We start from the raw sequence: 23,565 nt of genomic DNA on the forward strand, positions 1-23,565 counted from the left end.
TGTGTGACTATACATAATATATATGTCCGTCTACATATATTTATATATTTTCCTCTTAATTTATAAAAGAGTTACGTTATCTTTGTCATAATCTAGCTGACATTTTATAACATGATTACTAGCAAATGTTCTAAGTATTTTTAAAGAAGCTAGCATACAACTGGAAAAAGCTGACTTAAAGAGATAGTTGAGACAGTATGGTATAATAGCTAATAGCCTAGACGTTGGCAATAGTTAACTTTATTTATTTTTAATTTTTAATCTATAAAATAAGAGAAAAGATAGTATCAACAAAATAGGTTAGTTCTGAGGACTAAAAGTGATAGCACTCTACAAGACCTACTGAGATAACTTCCTGATAAAAAGGGAAGGCCTGAAGTGCATGGAAACTGTCACTCATACAGCTGGTCTCTAAGGAAACTGCAATAAAGTAAACATCCCAAACTCTTTTTCTTGTCATTTCAAAGGACAGAACATATGCAAGTGGAATTTACTACCTGTTTTACTGAATCATCTTACAAAGGAGTCAGTGCTCTGTTGAGCAAGTGCTCGAGTTGCTATTGACAAATGCAAACATTAAAAATGAGACTGAATTGCTTAGAAATTGCAGTGATGCCTGCAAATTCTTGGTTCCCTTAAGAAAAGATAAAATCCTTTAAGCAAGGCTTTCTGGGTTGAACTTCAGATTTTTTCAGAGTGATGTAACTGGGAATGTACAGATCTTCGCTCTTAATTCTTTAAAATGTTTGGCTCAGTGCAAGATGCAGCTTGTAAGACAATATAGAATGATAAATGGACAAATATCTTCCCCTGACAATAAACTAACATCTGTGTATTCATTTCATAGAAACCCTGGGTGGAATTTTAGTTGCGGGCCCACCCACTATGATTTGCCCATGTTATATTATACATATATTTGAAAAAAAAAATGATATACATGGATATGCTTTACTGACACCTTTAGCAGGATTGAAACAGTATATCACATTTTATTTTGGTGGTCCTTTTTATTAGCTTTCTACCATTTGATCAGCTGATATCAATAATAATAAATTTTTTTTTTATAAACTAGAGTTTGCAAGTCCTGTCCTGAGACTGTAATATTTCAAAAAACAGTCTAAGCTTTAGGGAAAAAACCAATTACAGAAACAGCATTAAAAATGCCAAGCACCGGGCAGAAGCAATTCTGGATCAGTTTAAAAAAGTGATTGATGAAACTCTAATCCAAGCTGAAGGAACAGTTTCACGACAAGCTGTGACCATTCCACACACTTCATTAGCTGCCATAATTAGCCTGGTGTTTCAATTTGTTAGAACTGGTGGGGACAATTTTCCTCAGAATGCAAACATCAAAAAAACAGGGTCCCTCAGACTTCAGAAGAGGCTGATGAGAGGCTTTTCTAGTCTCTGTTAACTAAAAGATTAATTATTGCTGATGGGAGGCTGTGCTGTGATTGTCACTCTGTCTATGTGCATTACTTTTAGCATTAGGAGAAAGACATGGATGACACCGCACTACTCAATCAAGCAGCTTCACATTACCGCCCAAAGTCGCTTTTAATATCCAGGCTATTTTTGATTGATTTTTCTTCCTGTTTTCTGGGTCCAAGACTCACACCTAGTTATTTATATCAGAATTTTGAAAGTGCCTCTAAAATATTGAATAATTTGGTGAATGTACTTTGCTTCCTTCTTTCACTGTAGATCTGAAAGAGAGTACTTCCGTACTTTCTATGAATGGAGAATGACATCTTTCAGAGGTGTTCATAAATCTTCTAAGATTAAAAATATTTAGGAGAAAGACATGGATGAAAGACATTAGGAGAAAGACATGGATGACACCGCACTACTCACTCAAGCAGCTTCACATTACTGCCCAAAGTCGCTTTTAATATCCAGGCTATTTTTGATTGATTTTTCTTCCTGTTTTCTGGGTCCAAGACTCACACCTAGTTATTTATATCAGAATTTTGAAAGCGCCTCTAAAATATTGAATAATTTGGTTAATGTACTTTGCTTCCTTCTTTCACTGTAGATCTGAAAGCGAGTACTTCCATACTTTCTATGAATGGAGAATGACATCTTTCAGAGGTATTCATAAATCTTCTAAGATTAAAAATATTTAACCAACTTATAAGGTTACATTAATTTTACCTATATTTGTAAATACAGTACTATGATGTTACTCAGGGATTAAAGGTATACTCTGATTTCTCACAGTGTAAATTAATAATGTCCTGTTGAAAGGGATTGGAAGAAGGGGACTCATATTTAGTTTCCTTAGGAAGAAAAAGTGATTTATGTTAGTTCTTTGGCCACAGTCAAAGTTGATCCCAAACTGAGAATATATACACATAGACGCTGCTGTTAAAATTTTCACCAAAGCCCTAGTTTGTGATCTCCTTGCCTTGATTATAATATTTGCATGAAGATAATCACTTTCAAACCAAAAATATCTACTTTGTGTATTTTAAAAAATATCATTTCTTTGACTTATAGTGAGTGATATGGAAGGAGGAAATTAGTCACATGTGGAGGCTGTTTTCACAGCTGAAGAAATTGGGGGTATTTTCAAACCCACTATATTTCAATGAAAAAGTTTTACAGTAGGGCCTCCCTGGTGGTGCAGGCAGCTGAGAGCAGTGCTGTGAAATTGTCCACAGCCTCTGCAGTGCAGGTTCCATCTGGGCAGGCTGCAGAGCTACTCACATGGCGCAGCAGACCTCTCCTACCTCACCCACTGCTCCCCTCAGCAATAAATTTTGATCAATCTGCCTGTTCTGTTCCCCGCTCTGTCTCTAGTGAATCCTCTCATCCTCCTGCGCATCTGGCCTGTACCCTGGTTCTTGTATAAATAAATAAATTTTTTAAAAAGTTTTACAGTAGAAAAAAATAACATCAGAGAAAAACCCTTGTCTAAGTTTCCACAGAGAATTTTTTTCAAAGATTCCAGTACAATCAAGTCTCATTATACCAAACAATAGGGCAATTACATAATTTAGCAGGGTCTTGACCAATAGATACAATGCGGGCCAACATGCAATTCAAAATTTTAGTAGTCATATTAGAAAGAGTAACAAGAAATAAGTTCAATTAATTGTACGGTGCTAAAAAATTTTAACCCAGTATGTCTAAAACATTGCCAGGATAATGTATCCTTAATATAAAAATATGAATATATTTCAAGTTTTTTGTACTCTGTTTATGAGGTCTACTTACAGCACACTCAATTCAGAGAAGCCCCATGTCTGGTGCTCAGAGGCCACATGGCTATCATGCTCAATGGTACAAGTTTACAGAATGGACAGCCTCTTCTTAGCAGAAGAGCAATTCTGGAGTTCTATGGGTTTCCAGATACAACACATGAATCTCTAACAACAGATGCAACAATGCCCAACTCAACATTTTCAGTGAAGAGGGAATGTCTTTCTCTCTTAATAAATGGACAATAATAAAATCCACATAGATTTTAAGAATGCCAACAATCAATACCAGTAATGTAAGACTCAAGAAATCAACAGGCCATGCAGACAGTACAGCAACACACTGGGCAGGAATGTCCAGTGAAAACTAGGTCTAACTATAGCCAGGGCTGAAGTAGCCTGTGTGTGCCAGTGTGGGCACACCCGCCATTCACAAAGGAACATGCTTTCATTATTTTCACATCAGTTAGAAACTAGCTGCTAACCTAAGTTCTACCGCAAACAGCCCACGCCCAACACAACCACAGTCCAGCAGTTTATACCAGCAGGGATGCCCAGGATCATTGTACATTTTGATTGCTTTAAACTGTGAGGTGTAGTTAGCAAATAATTTTAATATTACTCATGCCTATAATAAATATGTAATTAGTGTGGCATACTGACCATAGTTAATTACTGGTATATGTATATATACACACATGGCTAACTCAAAAGGATTATTATCTACTCATCAAACTGTTTCTTCCCACAATTTCCAAAAATATGCTTATATCTAAGTTTAGTAGCTGTAAACAGCTACACAAAAGGCATATGGAAACTAATCTCAATTGAGTCTGCCAAGTCTTTTGCTCTTCAAAAGATATTACAGAGATTATTTCTGTTTGCCTACTGCAGTGTGGGGAAGGTTTTACTTCCACAGTTCTGCATCTCAACTATTTATCCTTGATTTAATTTTTAAACAGTGGTAGATATTCCAAAAATAACTCTTACAGTTCTACATAATATTCAAAATTGTGTCGAATCATTCATCTTAATATTGTAACACAAAGAGACTCTTGAGATTTGAATTATAAAATAGCATATAAAATAAGTAACTTCTTCAGTACTGAAGATTTCCCCATTAAAATCATGAAGTAAATACAGCTGGAACACTTCTGTGCTTTGTGAAAATACTTCAGAGAAAGAGGCTCTTTGTCACAAAAAGTAGCTTGATCTATGAAGACTAGAAATTAACCAAACTATGATTTGCCCCCTCCAAAGACCTTTTTACCCAGAAACATCTCATAATGCCAACGCAAGAAGTCATGTATCACTGGAGAGAACTCTGGTAGCATGAAGATAAAAGCTGAAGTAATTTATGACTTAGAAAATAAAATAAAATAAAATAAAACAAATATTTGTCTCCCAAATAGTTGATGTTTTCAAGCAGGTCAGGAAGCAAATGACATTTTCCTTCATCATGTCCCAAGTTGTAACTGAGAAGAACCATTGCATGCATGGATTTGGTCTGTGTTCCTACAAACATCACAAGAGGAAAATTCCTATTTCGTTGAGTCCCTTCTGGAACTGTATAGGCTATTTCTAGTCTTCAAAATGATGAAAAGTTCTTTTATCAAACACAGTTCAACTGGAAGGAAAATCTTGAGACGTCATGACTAGGTACAGCATGTGCCAACTTTGGAAACACATCTGGCTTTGCAGTTTGATGAAAAAAGTTCCACATACCACCCTGATCACTTCTTGCTACATCAGCAGGAATTACTGCCGAAGATGGAGCTCTGGCCCCTTGAGTGGAAGTGGGCATTTTCCTTTAATCGATGTCAGCGCTAGAGCCTCTTAGGAAATTTTTTGTGAAAAAATAAGAGCAGAATATGAAATAAAAACTTAAAATTAATAAGTTTCAAAATATTTTTGTGACATGGGATGTCAATTTCAGAATATGTTAAGGAGTTCATTTGTGGATTAGATTATTAGGTAATTTTATCACTACTACTCAATGCACTACAGTCATATCATGTATGGTGCTAGAAAGTCATGAGTCCTTTTGAAAAAAGCACGTACTCTGGAAAACATGATTAGAGGAAGACAATTATGACATCTGATGGAATATTTTTGTGGGATAATGTGGGAAATGACAATTTACTTCTGTGTAATCATAGTTTAGAAAATCCCTTGTATGTGCACATTTCAGTATGAGAGAGCTGGTTCTTCTGTTACTGCCCCTTATCTCCCACCCAGTGATGCCTTTTCTGTATTTAGGTGTGCAGAGGACAGTGGGCTCAATGGGGTAAAGACAGACAACCTAGAGAATATGTAGCAGACAGTGAATATGCATATTCAGTGCAGCTACTGTTTTCTGAAGGTAAACTTTGATTATAACACAAAACCAAGTACATTGTCATCTCCCTGAAATTTTTTCTTTGGAAGTAAAAAAAACTTCACAAGGGCCGTATTACAAGCTACAATACATTCAACCCTATGGTAGAAAGAAGTGTTCTTGAAAGTGAACTTCATTTTTATGTTAGCATGTCATGAAACATCAATCCTTAAAGCTACCATTGATTATTTTAATGCTACTAAGTGATAACTTACATTAATATAGTAGCTACATTAGGAGATGCTTTTTTTTCATAGAATACCAAATACTTAACATTTGATACCTGAAAATCTCCCAATCTGAAAAATTCATGCAACTTCAGATCCTTTTTTATTGTCAGCATTTATGTCTATTATGGATCAGTAAGAAGAGAGTTAGAAAGTTAAAGCATGGGAAATTCCATCGGTAATGTTTTGGGGTAATAAGAAAAAGTATATGTGTTAACTGTGAATACATGGACTATATTCTATCACCTTTTATCTGGTATCAATTTAGAATTTTTGGTGTACTTTGAAATTTAGGTAGTCATGTATATGGAAACTTGATTCAAAACTAAGTATACATTTTATATACAGTATTTTTTACCTCCTTAATTATGCTGTTAAAGCTAGAAAATACATTAATACTTGCAGATTAGATTGCTTCCACCCTTTGGACATTATTTATGAATATTAAATGTCAAGGCTAAAATGACAGATGATTTCTGAATTCAATTAGGAAAACAATATGCAGTGTCTCAAAAGTAATTTAGAGATAAAGTAAGCATAGCTTCAAATTCCATTTAATTCCTTTAAAAATTCTATTTTCAAGAAAATGCTTTAACCATTTTTAATGGTTCACAAGCTTTCACAATACAAATTTCTACTGAATATGTTGACAAATAAAATGGATGCATTTTCTAAAAATAATACATATGACATAAAAGTGAAGGGGGAAAGCATGTAGTAAATGATATTTGTTCTTCATTGTTGCTTCAATAAATGCCATTTTGATATATGGCATGAGGTTGGATAGAAATTTGGACAGACATGTTTCCAGTTTGTTTCAATAACAAAAAAATAAGATTCATAACAAAGACATGCTCAGAATATACAATAAAATAATTAAAAACTGAATAAATGCATAGACATAACTATATTTACCACAAGAACATTTAAGTTTGGGCTAGGGTGTAATTTTTACATTAAGGTTTAATTATTTAAAGTGCTAGACTTGCCAGTCATAGTTAACTGCATTGGGTGGGAGGTGTTAGAAAAAGCTTTCCCAAGGAAGCAGAGGGAGAAAATTAGTAGGTCTCCAAGTTTTTGGTATAAGTGGCTGACTGTGTGGATGGAGTGAACTGACATGAACCCAGAAGTCATACAAATGAAGAGTTCTGTATGGGCACAGCCAGTGTGAGCTGTTTCTGGGGCCAGCAAAGAAAACAGCTGCAAAAGTAAAACAGCAACATTTTTACTCTAAAGCAAGTTACATGATTAAATGAAGAAGGTAGGGAAAGCAAGACATTTATAATACAACAGACAAATGGCAATGCATTGCTAGTTAGACAGCATAATAAGTACATCTAATTTTCTCTTTAAAATCCATTTATTCTTCAAAGCCTTAGATCATTATCAAGGGACCACATTTTCCAACTGAGGAATTACAGAGGAGGAAAAAGAGATTTTATTAAATATTCCAATTGTTGTGAGTAAACTCTTTTCAAACAGCTCTTGGAATAGATTTAATAAAAAAAAAAGTAAGGTCAATATTTGTATCCTCACAGCTAGTAGCGTGAAATATTTGCCTTACTTTTAGATCTTTATAGAATTTAACTGATATCCTTAAGGTAGTTGCTGTTCAGACTATCAAGCTACCTATTTTTAGTTATCTGATATCTTATATTTGTTAAACTTTTAGCATGTTAGTAGATTTATATTTTTTCCTAATAATTTATGACTTTATAATAGCCACTAAAGTAACTTATAAATTATTCCAGAGCTAATAACACAATTATCAACCTGCCACTCACATAACAGAAGCTACAAACAGTAGCATTCCCCAAGTGAGTCTGGTATATGGCTTCTAGCATCTTTTTAGGATGAATATGAATGTTCAGTTAAATAACTCTGTAACTCTTCTTTAGAAGAAAACATATTACATTTAGGTACAATTTGGAAAATATTTTGTTATGCATACTAAAATAAATTAAATTCACAACACTAATTATCACAGTGGAGTAGTTTCTTCAAATGAATTCTCAAACAGAAAGCCCAGAGTGTGAGACCAATGAATGAAGCTCTGGGCCCTCCTTGTACCCTCATGTCATGTGTGTGTGGCCATAAGGTAATACAAAATTAAGAGAAGTGTTTGACTTATTTTTTTTTTTAATGGTCTGTGTCACTACTGGTTTCCTTTTCCTTTTAGTGTGAGTTGAAAGCAATATGAAGCACCCACTTTGAAATTTACCAAAAATAAGTTTCAAAGTACTGTTTTTCATATTCTGCTATAAAATCAAATGAAAGATACAAAAGGATATGCAATGTTCACTATAAATTGAAACTCAGTCTGATAGCAAGCTTTCTTATACTTGTCTTAGAAGCAACACAAGTTAGATGTTTGATATATTTACATTTCAATATTTAATTTTCATAATATTAAAACATGAACTATGCAGTATGAGAGATGAATTTATGCTTATAAAAGACAAATTAACATTTATATCATCTTGGTCTCTCATCTCGGCCATATTTGTTAATATGGCCTGTTACTACCTTCTAGATAGCTTTTATTTTAATGTTAAGCCATGAAAATGAGGCTAATAATGGATAAATATTAAATGACAGGTGCAGAGTGTTAGAGATTTAGGATATTATTATGTCAATGATCAAATTACACTAATAGAGCAGAAAAGAAATCAAAAGAGTGCTAAGTATAATAATAGCTAAAATGTATGGTATTTACCAGGTTAGGAATTCCTCTAAGTGAATAATAGGATTCCCTAATTCAATCATCAAAACACTATGAAGGAAGTTAATATTCCCCTTCCCACAGATAAGAAAATTGAGGTATAGAAAATTTAAATATCTTGTTCAAAATTACGCAGCTAAGCAGTAATTTGAAACCTGGGAATCTGAAGCCAGAACGTCATTCAACAGGACTGGGATCTTCTAAAAAAGGAAGAGACACCAACAACATCTCTGTTTCCATGGCACACAGAGCAGATGCCAGGTGAGGACAGAGCAGCTAGAACTCAGCTGTCTATGGGGGGAAGAAGAGGGAGGAAGATTTTAAGGATTTGGCTCAAGAGTTGTGAAAACTGTAAAGTCCAAACTCTTCAGGGCAGCCTGCTAGGCTGACAACTCAGGCAGAAGTTGGTGTTGCAGTCTTCTCAAGCCGTTTTCTTCCCCAGAAAACCTTAATTGTTGTGCTTAAGACCTTCAACTGATTTGACAAAACCCATCTACATCACTGAGGTAATCTCCTTTACTTTAATTGTAAATGTCAACCATGTCTACAAGATACCATATGTTTACAGCATCACCTAGATTAGTTTTTTATTCAATAAAGATACTATAACTAGTCAAGTTGACACCTAAACATCACATTTCTGACTCAGAAAGATCACTTTCAGAAATTCATTAGGGCTAAGATGTGTGAGAATATTTATCACCATGGGAGCACTCAAATATTACTAAGTGGTTTGATAGTGGCCTACTTAGAAGGACACACAAATATCCTTTGATTTCTTCATAATGACCTTCCAGATATAACCAGAATGATACTTAAGGACTGCTAACTCTTTGCCTAAGATCAAAGTTGACTGTTTTCTAAGGTATAATGTTTATTTCCTAGCTATATTTCTATTTATTCTCAGGCTCCTGATTCTGGTGAACCTCCTCTTTCACCAAATCAGATCAATACATCAGCGGGAGGTAATAGAAGGAAATTAAAGCCATGATACTATGCTTGGGAATGCTGGTAATAATTTCAGGAGCCTAAAACTCCCACTGATATATTAATGTATTTTAACAGCAACCAGAACTACCATTACCACCATCACCATTAGCACCATCACCTCCACCTCCACAACCACCATCACTACTATTACAACTGCTAAACAACAGAGTAAACTGAGGGCCTTTAAATAAAAATCAAGGTTAATAATCTAATTGCAGAGAAACGCAGATAGCATGCTCCATGACCTTTGTCAAGATGAAGAATTTGATTTTCGTTATTCTAGATTAGGAATGATGCAGAGAAGACTAGCATATGCTAACTCTTCAGACACAAACTTCAAGAGGAACTCTTCACATATATCAAGAATCACTCTGGGACTAAAAATTTTCAGAAGGAAAAATTTATAGGCAAACTATAAAATGTTTTGCTATCCAAAACAAGACTCTGCCCCACATGTCAGCTCATAGCTGCACATGCAGACCACACATCTGATCTCTGTATGCAAACCACACCACCCTCAGAAAGTAACTTGGGCACAGTGTGTTTAGAGGTGTGTTGGTGAATCTCTTGGGGGTGGGGTAGAGGAGGAGCTCTCAATCCCATACTTTAATGCAGTTTGAAAATTTTTTAATGATTTATCCCATGCTTCTTTATAAAAATGTGTTCCATTATGTTTGCTCATCCCTCAAATGTAATATTTTAGACTCAAATGCAAATTGAGCCCTGAGGTTAATAATCATAGACTAATATGGTCAGATCTAATCTACTGAGAATCTTAGATACATCACTGCACACAGTATTTTCATTCACAAGTTAAAATTCAAATCAAAAACTCGTTTCAAACCATTTTTAAAACCGTAATTGAAAATTATTACTCAAGGTAACAAATCTATCAGAAACAAAACAGTGATTAGAAAGTATGGTAGTATAAATACATACATCTTAACATTAAACATTTATAACATTCTATAGGTTAAACATTATTTTAACAAATAATATAACAGTATTTGATTCCTTCTAATTATTTAAATGCATAATAAAATAGGGCACACATTTATATATGCATATGCAAGTGTAACTATAGTTTTATAATACAAAAGATATAAACATAGATTTCCTGAAGCTTACTGACTTCAAGAAGACTGATGCAAGGATAATCAAAGGGAGGAAACTGAAGAATTTCAGGGCCTGATGTATGTGAGGGAGAGAGAAACAGAGAGGGAGAGGCAGAGAGGGAAGGAGAGAGAAAGAGAAGGAGAGAGAGAGGCAAGAAGGGAGACAGAAAGAGGGAGAAGAGAAAGGAAGACTAGAGAGGGAGAAAGGGACAGAGAAAGCATTTACACTGAATATTTGATTATTGAAGGCCACCCTCATAAGCAAAATATTTTCCCTCAATTACACCTAATTATTTAATTGTTTACATTTACTAATGAAACGAAGTAACACAGAACAAACAACCGTTAAGGGGCTGTTTTTCAGCAAGTGCATAATCATCAATCAACATGTAGGGAAAGATTCTTAAAATTATATGAAGCTGGGTTGTTTAAATAGAAAGGCATATTTTATCCCAATCAATGCATAGAAGTAAAATTATCCATAACTGAGGCATGTTTCTCTGCTGTGCAGCTCAGCTGTAATGGCCCCCACACACTGCGCTTGCACATCAATTATGATTATCATAATCACGGTCGTTAAGCTGAATGTTCATTATTATCAGGATGCTGGTGACAGCAGATTCAATCACCGGGTGCAGTGGGCAAGCAGGCACAGTCCCACCCGAGTTTCTGCAGACAGCGATGTGCCACATTAAATCTATGACGTGTTCCACATCCCACCCTATTCCAAAAGCCGTAGACGGTAAAGGTCAACTTTATGTTCTGTGCAATATGCTTAGGTTCTCTAAATTAATTCTTGGAGTATTGGAGATTTTTATGCTTTGTAGCTTATAAAATCCTGTTTAGGACCAAATGTACATGAAAATAGCAAAAAAAGGACTGCCTAATGTTGTAATTCACCTATAATAAAGCATGGGAGGAAAGACTCTATCAACAGGAGCCATCTGAAAAGTCTCTTCCTGCATTTTTGCAAATAAGGAAAAACATGAAATAGTTGTAGTACAATCTGTTGTCTCAAGTGCATCTGAAAACTCATTCTTGTTCAGAAAAAGGCTTCAGACTCTCATTTCTGCTCCAGTAAATATGAACATGTGCAAATGTTCTGACAATCAAAAGAATGCTTTTATTTTACAGAATTTCCTATTATCCAACTCTTTTAGAACAGTCCATATAGATTAAATTAATAGTGATGGACTGTTAGATTCCCCTTTTTAATTTCAATTCTATTTTAAATATTGTGATGAGAACAGTAAGGAGTTGATAAATACAAAGTACTTGCTGAAACTCAAAAAGTTTAGCCGTTTGAGACACAGATGAGTGACTAGCTAGCACTTTAACTTGGAGCATTTTACAAACAGGCCAAAGAAATATGAGTAAGTTATATGATATGTACTTTATTTTATTATTGATTTCCATACTTTCAAGACAATGATATATATATATATATATGCTATTTTTCATTATTGATTTTTTATACTTTTGGGAAAAATAGCATGACTTTCTCTCAATTTCTTGACTTTGTGATGTTTTTGTGTTCTTCAGAGCAATAGCAATACACATGAAACAAAAATATTAAATATTTGATATAGTTGATTATATTAAATGATTTAATGTGTCATTAGAGGATTTGTTTAATTAGTATTTGGTTTTCTTTCAACTGATACCCTTTATTACAATTGTATAACAAATCATTTGGCAATTATAATTTACATGCTTAAAGGTGAAGAGAAAGAAAATTTTCCATACAGACAATCTTAAAAATGATGGAAAAGATGGAGTAAAGAAGCCAAATACACTTAGTTGAGTTGTTTCTTGACTGAAATCTGTTGCATTCAACTATATCTTATATGCACTTAAACATTTGTAAATAGTCCACCTGCCCATAGAAGACTAAACCCATAGCTGTATTTTCTGTCTTCACCATTTTGAAATTAACAACACCAGTCTCCCTAAAACTATCCTTAATCCACTAATACTGAACAAGCTGTGGCCTCCAAACACCCAGGTCAAGAAACAAAAACATAAAAATAAAGAAAAACAGCCTGTTTTTAGCAATTTATTGGACACAAATCTCACCCAAGTCACTTAACATCGTATCAAAATATATAATATTACTAGTTGCAAGAATTACACATAAGTAACAGAATGAATACTTCTGAATTATATAAACTACATAGAGGGGTGATTTATTTCACATAGCTATTTCAGAAGATCAGAAGGAAGGTGAGAAGAAACAATGATGGGAAGGAGGAAGGACGAAATTTAAATTTATATTTAATATTTTTCTCCAAGGTTTTATGCAAGGTTAAGTAGACTAACAATTTGCTAAGATTTAAAGAATTCCTATACTTTTCTTTCAGTTCTCAGGGTCTGTAAGAACAATCACTTATTAATTTTTTGAGTCTATAATTGTGAATGGTTGCAAATGAGGTAAAAACAAATGCCTAGAATAGTTTTACTCTGGATTTTTACAAAAATAACATTGTCACCAAGATAGGTTTCGCAATCTAAGGTCCAGATTAATTACTTTGTACATATATTCCTCAAGGCATAGATAGCATTATTATTTGGTGTTTCAGAGACATTTCTTATTGTTTTTTTAAGGTGACTAGGTACAAATCAAAAAGTACTCAAGCATGGCATACCCTTGGCAATTTGATAGATAAAATGTCCAAAAAAAAAAATAAATAATTGTTCTTACTTTAGCAAAGAAAGATCTTGTTTTTCTTAAGGGTTTGCACTTTTCTTGCTGCTGAGTAATGAGGATCCCTCAGCAACTTGTTTTCCTCTTCATCTTGGCCTCTCGCCTGCTGGAATTCCTAAGTCACCTCACAGCAGAGGTGCTCCTTTATTCGTGGGCATAGGTACTCTTTTTCTCTAAGATCATGTCCCTATATTTTTATTTCTAGGATACTGTTTTTGTTGCATTGGCCTTTTAAACAAGTGTCTTAGATTCTTTTGGAAAACATTTGTGTGTAAATGAATAAATCCACATTGTCAGACCATTAATAGAACCAATAGGTCTAGAAATATGCTAAATTCAATGGCCCTAACCACTTTCCAGAAAAATCAGTTCTTCATTTTATCAACATAGTTTTGCGATGAATAAGTTATACTTTCTGTTAGATAACAGGTTGAATACATAGTGAGAACATTCCTTTTCACGTTCTATAGTGCAAGACCTCTTGGTGCTCCCCATTTACCTACTTAGCTATCAACAGAAACTGTGATAGCGAGAAAGCAAGCAAGCACTCATCCACATACCTAAAAACTAGCTTCACCAGAGACACAGATTAAGGACTGGGAGCACTGGCTTTGCCTTAGCTAGTGATGCAGGCCATTGATCACAGGATAGCTGTGTCATGACACGTAAGAACACAACACTGAATGTTCACATGAAAGCAAATTTCTTACGGACAAAGGTTAACAATATCATCTTTATATTAAAGCGCTATAAATTATTTTGTAACCATGAAGGTAAGGATTATAATGAGAAAGTTTATATTTGCTCTAATTAGTATACCTTTTCAGCCTTTTAAAAGGAACACAATTCTTTCTGATGTCACATAAACTCACCTTGTGAGAGATCCATTTCTTAGGATCTTCATGTCTGAAATGCTGAGACCCATAAGAATCAGGACCATACTTGCTTGATGAATGTATCAATGGGATGTACTTCTTATTTTTATGGTAGGTAGAAAATGGCAAAAACCTGAAAATATAGGTGATATTCTTAATTTGGTTTCTAGAGTTATTTGTTTCAAAAAATCATAATTGAGAGAAGCAGTATAATGAAAATAACACACGGTTTAGAATCAGAATACCTGGTATCACCTCTAGCCATTGACATTCTTTGTTACTAACCTTTATGAATCTTCATTTCTTACTCTGCAAGTGGGAATACTAAAACTTTCTTCACTGAATTTTTGTGAGTCTCCATCATTTTGTAAATACATATTAAATAATACATTCATCAACTAATGATGCCAAATAATTCAAAATCAATTATGTAATTACAAAGTATTCTTAATTTTAAAACAGTATCCCAAATGAGAAGGCCTGCCTGTGCTCAAATAATGAAGTTACTTTGGTGGAGGGCATGAGTAAGATTCATATCTTACTTAGCTTTGTCCTTGTGAGCTGTGTTCCCTCATGTAAGTTACTTGATCTCTATGAAATTTTACTTCCATATAGGGTCATTGTAAGGAATGAAAAACAAGTAATGTTAAGAGTGGAATCTGAAAAGAACAAGGAAGAGGGAGATGCCTAGGGGTGATTTGTCCTGCAGAAGCCTTGCAAAGCTCAGGAACTGAAACTACCCACCTGGCAGGAGAGGAGCGGAGGGATAAAGCTGGAAACTTGAAAGTTGATGGGGGAGTAACTAAGTCCCCATCTTCCTCTCCCAGCCCATACAAGTCTAAGGAGGGTCTTTTCTCAGAACTTTTTGCTGAGAGCCCTGCTCTCAGGAAAAGCAGCACAGTAGAGTGTGGAACAAGGCAGCTCAAGGAACATATGGGTTTTAATTCAAAGTGCTGTCCTGATCTCTTCCTGTGCTCATCTGTGAGTGATCTGGCAGCTGGGACTTGAACACTTTTGAAGACTAACTATACCTTCTCAAAAGACACTGAGAGTTCCTAGGAAAACACCTTGATTCTATTTTTAAAATTTTCATTGACGTGACAGTGCATTATAACATGATAGAAGTTTCAGGTGTATATCACTATAAACCAACTTCTGTATATCCTTCATAAAGTTCACCACTAACAGTTCAATTCTGTCCTTTTTGGGATTTCTTAATTAAAAGGTCTGTGTCTTAGCCACCATGCAATAAAGTCTGTCGGTCAAAAGCCATTCTCACACACAAAATAGTTTTTAATCTAATTTTCAGTCTCTCCTTGAATTTAAGAATGGATCACCAAAAGGGAAAGCTGCCAACATAAAAGAATGACACAAATCCAAACATATATGATAAAGAGAAATTATGAATTAATATATTCAAAGGAGATAGGGTATCAATGAAATTAAAGCAAACTGTTACTACATTTACAGAAAAAGAGCAAGTTTAGGAGAAAAATATATGGCAACATGAAATATTCTGTGAGAATTTATTCTGAAATTAACACTTCATAAGAATAAAGTTGAAGCTCAACAAGTTTACTGAACCATTAGTACATGCTAATATTTTCACATATATCATCTCATTTAATGAAGGCAAAGAAGGGCTTTTTAAATCTCAATGCAATTGAAAAAAATTGCCATTATATACATAAATTTGTCTGAAAAGTAATATACTTAGGAAAAGTGGTGTTATTTCATCAATTTTCACACCTCTCTACAATTGTTTTTTAATGTTTGTTAAATAGCTCCTTTTTAATAATTTTCTTAAGAAAATATTCTGTAATACTATTTAAAATGAAAACAAACACAGTGCTTTGCATAATAGAAAATTACACAAGCATGCATTACATATGCTCTGGGGGGAAGAGCTCTCATATAAGACAGATTGTGGTCCTTCCAGGGCTAATTTGCACATGGGATGGACATCACACACACACAAATTAATGTGGCCCCAGTGTCCCTGAGTGTACAGAGGAGGCATGTGAGCCGGCTGCTGCACTTATAGTTCTTAGCACTTCTGAATTGCATTTTAATAGTACATTTTTCTTTTGTGTCTAAACAAAATATGCTTTCTCAAGGGAATGGATGGCTGAAAAGACAAGGCTGAAGACTGGGCATTTCCCTCTCCATGGATTAATTTTACTTTCATTTGGCCATAATGTTGCATTCAAGTAACATACGATGCATATTCTTAAGGTGCTCCTATGGATAGGCATATACACGTACATATATTCAAAATATTTAAGTGTTTTATAAATGATAGATGGATATTTATCTTCAAATTAGGAAGAAATTTAATTCCTAAATAGAATTTGCTCTATGAAAACTCTCCCAAATGAAAACTCTTCAGTTTTTAATCAAACTTTTAGAAAATTACCAATTAAAGACGTATCTTTTGCTTCTTTTAAATATATATATTTGATGGAATTGTGTTTGCAATAGGTACTTTTTTTTCCAATGAAAAAAGAAGATATGGATTTGCCTTTTACTTTTCATGATCTCATCAAATATTCAGATCTGGCAGAAATTCTTAAATACAGTGTGGAAAAATAAAGTATACAAACAGGTCACAACTTGAACACCTCAGCAATTAAAGAAGAATTGGTAGAGGTGTCAGGAAGCAAACATTAAAATAGCCAATTATCTTCAAGGAAAAAAAGATCCACTGAAATACATTATAAAGTCTTTATTATTTGAGTATTAATGTACTCTGCATCATTTTCCAAGTGAGAAGACTAATGAAATACACTTTTTGCCTTATAACTTCAGGAAGGAAACAAGGTAAGAGTAAACAGCCTTACTCTCATGCAAATGAGGTTGCCCTTGAACATGTATACTCCTGTATTATAGAACATTACAAATAGCAAAACATTTTTGTTTGTTTTCACACAAACACGCACATGCACACACACATTGACTGGCCATAAAGTAGTTATCCAAGCACAATGAATTTTGATTTAGGTAAACCATTTCAACATGAACATACTGATAATGATTTGCAGATGTCAAGCTATATGGCTATGGATCAGGTCTCTAACACTAACTCATCCCAAATCAGCCTTCTCTCCCTTAAAGCACTCCTAGTGAATATATGCACTGAATACAAAGCAGGATAAAGGCACGCTTAATTAAAGTTAGGAATTTGGGTCCAGCTCACAATAAATTCTCCAATGAACTACGCAAGTCACGCCAATAGCATGCATAGGCTAGAGGCAGGAATAGCATTCTGGAGTTAGTTTGTCTCAGACTTCACAGCAGTTCGTGAATTCAGCACTTCCTCATGTGGGGGCTGGTCGTTGACATGCCCTCAGGGTGTCAACAGCAAAGTCAGGAGGTAATAGGCGACAACATACACCACCTCAAGCAAGATGAGATTTCTGCTCTGACCACTGGCCAGAAAAGGAAGGGGAGAGACAGCCAAGGACTCTCTCCATTAGGAGCCAATCCAGGGCACCACCTTACTACTTGAGAGAGGAAAACTTCTCTGGATAGAGGCTGCCAGGAGTGATGACAGAAGGTTCCATCCTCCTCAAGCTAAATGGGATAATAGCTGGCAGAGGCAGGGGCGGGAGGCAAGGGAGCCTTCTTTTCCCCTTGAGGTAGCTCCTAGTAATACTGAGAGGAGTACTCAGTTCTGGGTCTGTTCACAGAAACGAATCATAAGTATATAATAAATGGTGGGTGGCATGATTCACAGAAATTGAATTCATCAGATATGTCTACAATAAATATTCAATATGAACGCTTAGACACTTGGTCATAAAAAGGTAAAAAAGCCTAGCATAGTACCTGGCACATGTTGAGTATGCGACAGTTTTCACTGAATGAGTGAAGAAGTTTGCAACAAGCTCTATTTTATATGGCTCTTTTTTGAAGTTCACACTCAATGAAAGTATACTTAAGAGTGAGAAATCTTGTTAATACCCTTCCTGATGGTAACTATTTTAAATATAATTTTACCCAAATTTATTTGATGAAAAACTCAGCAATGTCCTCTAGACTAGTGTTTTAAGAGACAGTCTGCAAAATGCTGTTAAGGGTGAGAAAAAGAAAAAAGGGTCACACAGGTTGGCCTGTTGTTGGGACTGCTGGTGGGATGTCAGTAAAGTTCAGAGAGAACTCCCAAATGAACTCACTTTACTCTGCTTGATTTGTCTTTCAATGAGAATGATTTTGGCAATCTGATAGAAGAAAACATACAAAAGACTAGTTTAAGCTCAATATGTAAAAACACAAAACCTCAAAAAGTAAAAGCACCCTACCATCTATCAAGCAGTGCAGCTAGGCCTGCTGCATGTCAGGGGCTCTGTTCTGGGAGCTTCTCATCTAGAACAAGGGTCTCCTATTTCTGTGTCTAAAATGTAACACTACAGAGGTCAGGCAAGAAACACTAGAGAGTCTTATGTAAGAACAAGGAACATAAGCTTTCCTCAACTGTTGTCATGTGAGATTGTGGGCCTCCTGTTTCCAGATCTCCCAATTTTTAATATAAGCTGAAAAAATCTGGATTTTCATAAGATTTAATTACTATTTTCAATCCCTTTAATTAATTTAATTTCTAGAAAAATATAGGATCCAAATGTAACACACCTCGAGGCAGTATTTAATTCAGAAGTTACTAGTCTGAAACCACGAATTTAGAATTTGTAAGTGAGCATCTAATTCTGTCAATGGCTTCAAGATTTCTAATCAAGATAAATTATATCTGAAATTGCTGGGCAGACCTTTGGGTGCCATGTCCAAGTCACTATTAGTTATTCTGAAGAAGCTGTCAGTGTACCAAAGATGTACCAAGATGACTTTAACAGCAAGGGAATATAGATTCTATTGTATATGGATGACCTAACCTCATGTTAATTTTCAGCAAGATTCTAAAGTGGAAGATTAAAATCGAATGGAAAGAAAATCTAGAAAAGTAGTGCTAGTACCGCCCCCCTCCTCCAGAAATCTGTACAAAATCATCTTCCTATAGCTTCTCCTTGAGAGGTTCTATCTTTATCTCTGTATACAATGCTTTCTTCAACTCAAGTACAATATTTTTTTTTAAATAATAAATTTTATTTTTATATTCCCCATACAATTGCAGCCCCCCCATTCTGACCCCAATCCCTCCCGACCCGCCCCCCTGCCCCCCAAAAGTGTCTCTGGTTCATAGTTTTTTGTTGATTTTGATTTTCACTTTCTTATAGTTATTCATTTTCCTGGTCCCTTATTTAAGTTTTCTAGATTCCTGCTATGAGTGAGACCATCTGGTATTTTTCTTTTTCTTTTTGGCTATTTCACTGAGCATGATCCCTTCCAGCGCCATCCATGTTGCTGCAAATTGCATGTGTTTATCTTTTTTGAATGCTGAGTAATATTCCATGGTGTATATGGACCACATCTTCTTGATCCAGTCATCTATTTTTGGGCATTTAGGTTGTTTCCAAAGCTTAGGTATTGTAAACAGTGCTGCTATAAACATAGGGGTGCAGGTGTTCTTCGGAATTGATGTTTCTGTGTCCTTTGGGTAAATACCTAGGAGTGGAATTGCTGGATCATATGGAAGCTCTTTGTTTAGTAGGTCCAGAAATCTCCACACAGCTCTCCACAGTGGTTGGATCAGTTTGCATTCCCACCAACAGTGCAGGAGAGTTCCTTTTTCTCCACACCCTCGCCAACATTTGTTGTTGCTAGTTTTTTAAAAATGTGCCATTCTCACTGGTGTAAGATGGTATCTCATGGTAGTTTTGATTTGCATTTCCCTGATTACAAGTGATGTTGAACATTTTTTCATATGCCTGTTGGCCATTTGCATTTCCTCTTCAGAGAAGTTTCGTTTTAGCTCTTCTGCCCATTTTTTGACTGGATTATTTTCTTTGTTGTTGTTGAGTCTCATCAGCTCTTTGCAGATTTTTGTGATCAGTCCTTTATCATTAGTGTTGTGTGCAAAAATGTTCTCCCAGTTGGTGGGGTTTCTCTTTGTTTTTGTTATTGTCTCTTTTGCTGTGCAGAAGCTCTTTAATTTGATGTAGTCCCAGCTGTTTATCTTTGCCTTCACTATCACTGCTTTGGGTGATGTGTCTGTAAAGATGTCTTTGATGTGCAAATCACGTAGTGTTTCGCCTATATTTCCTTCTATATATTTTATGGTTTCAGGTCTTATGTCTAGTTCTTTAATCCATTTTGAGTTGATTTTTGTGTATGGTGTGAGGTAGTGGTCAAGCTTCATTCTTTTGCATGTAGCGACCCAGTTTTCCCAGCACCATTTATTGAACAAACTTTCTTTGCTCCAATGCATAGTCTTTGCTCCTTTGTCAAAGATTAGTTGACCATAAATCTGTGGGTTTATTTCTGGATTTTCTATTCGATTCCATTGGTCTGTATGTCTGTTCTTGTTCCAATACCATGCAGTTTTGATGATTATGGCTTTGTAGTATAGTTTGAAGTCTGGGAGTGTGATGCCTCCATTCCCTTCTTTTTTTTTTCAGGAAAGCTTTGGCTATTCGGGGTTTTTTGTGATTCCATATGAATTTCATCAATAATTGTTCTATTTCTTTGAAGAATGACATTGAAATTTTGATTGGAATAGCATTGAATCTGTATATTGCTTTTGGAAGGATGGCCATTTTAATAATGTTTATTCTTCCAATCCATGAGCAGGGGATGTCTTTCCATTTCTTTGTGTCTTCTTCTATTTCTTTTAACAGTGTTTTATAGTTTTCTTTGTATAGGTCCTTTACCTCTTTTGTTAGATTTATTCCCAAATATTTGATTTTTTTTTGTTTCAATAATAAAAGGGATGGTTTTTTTGATTTCTTCTTCTTCAGATTTATTGTTTGTGTATAGGAAGGCTACTGACTTTTGCGTGTTGATTTTGTATCCTGCCACTTTACTGAACTGATTGATGAGTTGAATTAGTTTTTCTGTGGAGTTTTTGGGGTTCTCTATGTATATTATCATATCATCTGCAAATAGTGATAGTTTGACTTCTTCTTTTCCTATTTGGATTCCTTGGATGTCTTTCTCTTGTCTTATTGCTCTGGCTAGGACTTCCAGTATTATATTGAAAAGCAGTGGTGAGAGTGGACATCCTTGTCTTGTTCCAGATCTTAATGGAATTGCTTTCAGCTTTTCACCATTGAGAATGATACTGGCTGTTGGCTTGTCATAGATGGCCTTTATGATGTTGAGGTTTGTTCCTTGTATCCCAAGAATTTCAAGGGCTTTTATCATGAATGGGTGTTGCACTTTGTCGAAAGCTTTCTCAGCATCTATTGATATTATCATATGGTTTTTATATTTCTTTTTGTTGATGTGTTAGATAACGTTGATTGATTTTCGGATGTTAAACCATCCTTGTGTCCCTGGAATGAATCCTACTTGGTCGTGGTGAATTATCTTATGGATACATTGTTGGATTCTGATAGCTAAAATTTTATTGAGGATTTTTGCATCAGTGTTCATTGGGGAGATTGGCCTGTAGTTTTCCTTTTTTGTGTTGTCCTTGTTCGGTTTTGGTATTAGTGTAATGTTGGCTTCATAGAACGTGTTTGGTATTGTCCCTTCCTTCTCAATTTTTTGGAAGAGTTTGTGAAGGATAGGCACTAATTCGTCTCTGAATGTTTGGTAGAATTCATTTGTAAATCCATCAGGTCCTGGGCTTTATTTTTTTTTTTTACGATTTATTTTATTTATACAAGAACCAGGGTATAGGTCAGATGTGTGGGAGGGTGAGAGGACTCTCCAGAGACAGAGAGGGCAACAGAACAGGCAGACTGAAGGAAATACAGGGGAAATGAGGGGAGCAGCGGGCAAGACAGGAGAGGTCTACTGCACCATGTGGGATTCTCACCAGCCAGCCGGGATCAAACCCGCGCTGCAGAGGCTGTGGACAGCTTCACAGTACAGTGCTCAACTGCCTGCGCCACCAGGGAGGCCCGAGACCAATATTTTCAAATAGATTCACTAGGAACATCTATCTATATGCGCAATAAGAACCTTAAATAGAGCTGTCCCCAAATTAAATCCAAAATTTACAATCTGTCAAGCCAATAATCCTTCCTATATACTTTTCCTTAGTTAGGAAAGATTGCCATCTAGCCAGAGCCATCTCAGTCACAGTCCAACAAGTCCAGGCACTAGGGGGCCCCTGACTGGGCACTCCTCAACCCTTCTGCCCCCAGACCATAGTTGCAGACAATTCACAAGCTTAATTTCACTTCTCCATGAATGCAACACATATTAATCACCTATCTATTGTGTTCTAAGACTACCACTTACCTGGACTGGTTTGATAATATAAATCAAACAAAAGTGATTCTCTTTCAGAAATCTAAATTGAAAATCATATTAGCTACGGGTTCTAGCATTGAAAGGTTATGCTGAGTCAGGCCTGAGGCAGCCATAATAAATAAGTGACAGCTGAAGGGTTATGGGAAAGAAATTGAGTCGGCAGGTAAAAAACTAGTCTAGTGGACAGAAAGAATATAAGAAGGAAAACTGTAATGAAAAGCAGTGATGCCACTAGAGGTAGAAAACCAAGTCCAGGGCCTCCCTGGAGGCGCAGCGGTTGAGCGCTGGGTTTCGAAGCTGCCTGCAGCCTCTGCAGTGCAGGTTCAATCCCCGGCCGCCGGGTGAGTGTCCCACATGGAGCACAGACCTCTCCTGCCACCCGCTGCTCCCCTCAGCTGTGTACTTTGTCAGTCTGACTGTTCTGCTTTCTGCTCTGGCTCTTGTTCTATTCAGAATCCTCGTTAATTCTGAACTAGACTAGGGCAACACTCCCCTAACTGGTCTCTGTCACCAGTGACTCCCCTTACTTAATCATCAACGTAACTAGTACAGTGTTATTTTTAAGCTATTGGCTTTTTTCACATATACTGAAAAGAGATTCTACAATACATGGTTTCTACAATATATGGTGAAGCCCAAACATTCATCATGGCCCCTTGACCATGGATTCTCTGGCTCCACCTACACTGTCCAACACATTGGTACCCCTATGAATGAGGCACTAAAGCTATAAGGTAAGCTTCACAAGAGACCCTAGAAGGCAAACAGAAACCACTGAGTCACAGAAAAAGCTAGTTGGGAGAAAGGAGATGAGAAGCTTAAATGTTGAGAAGAGTAAAGATGCCTTTGTCCAGGCCACCTCCTCTGGACCCTCTCTGTACACTGCCTGAGAAACTTCTGTCCACTGTTCAAGCTTCTCTGATCCCCAACACATTACTGAGCCCTAAATTGAAACGGAAAAATCTGAGAGATAAATGCCATGCCAATATAAGGATGTGAATATGGCACAAAATGACTTACTTTTGCAAAAGAAATTCCA

At 35.7% G+C, this 23,565-nt stretch overlaps 1 protein-coding gene across 1 annotated transcript in view; it reads right to left on the reverse strand.

Moving 5' to 3' along the window:
- SPATA17 (spermatogenesis associated 17) overlaps nucleotides 1-23,565 on the reverse strand; it is a 135,099-nt gene that overhangs the window by 17,311 nt on the left and 94,223 nt on the right. The window contains exon 9 of the mRNA XM_037497738.2: nucleotides 14,211-14,346. Within this exon, the coding sequence (XP_037353635.1) occupies nucleotides 14,211-14,346 (136 nt within the window). The remainder of the gene's footprint in view (nucleotides 1-14,210; nucleotides 14,347-23,565) is intronic.

This window comes from Talpa occidentalis, unplaced genomic scaffold, assembly GCF_014898055.3.
Source record: "Talpa occidentalis isolate TD23 unplaced genomic scaffold, MPIMG_talOcc4v2.1 talOcc4.8, whole genome shotgun sequence".
Taxonomy (NCBI): Eukaryota; Metazoa; Chordata; class Mammalia; order Eulipotyphla; family Talpidae; genus Talpa; species Talpa occidentalis.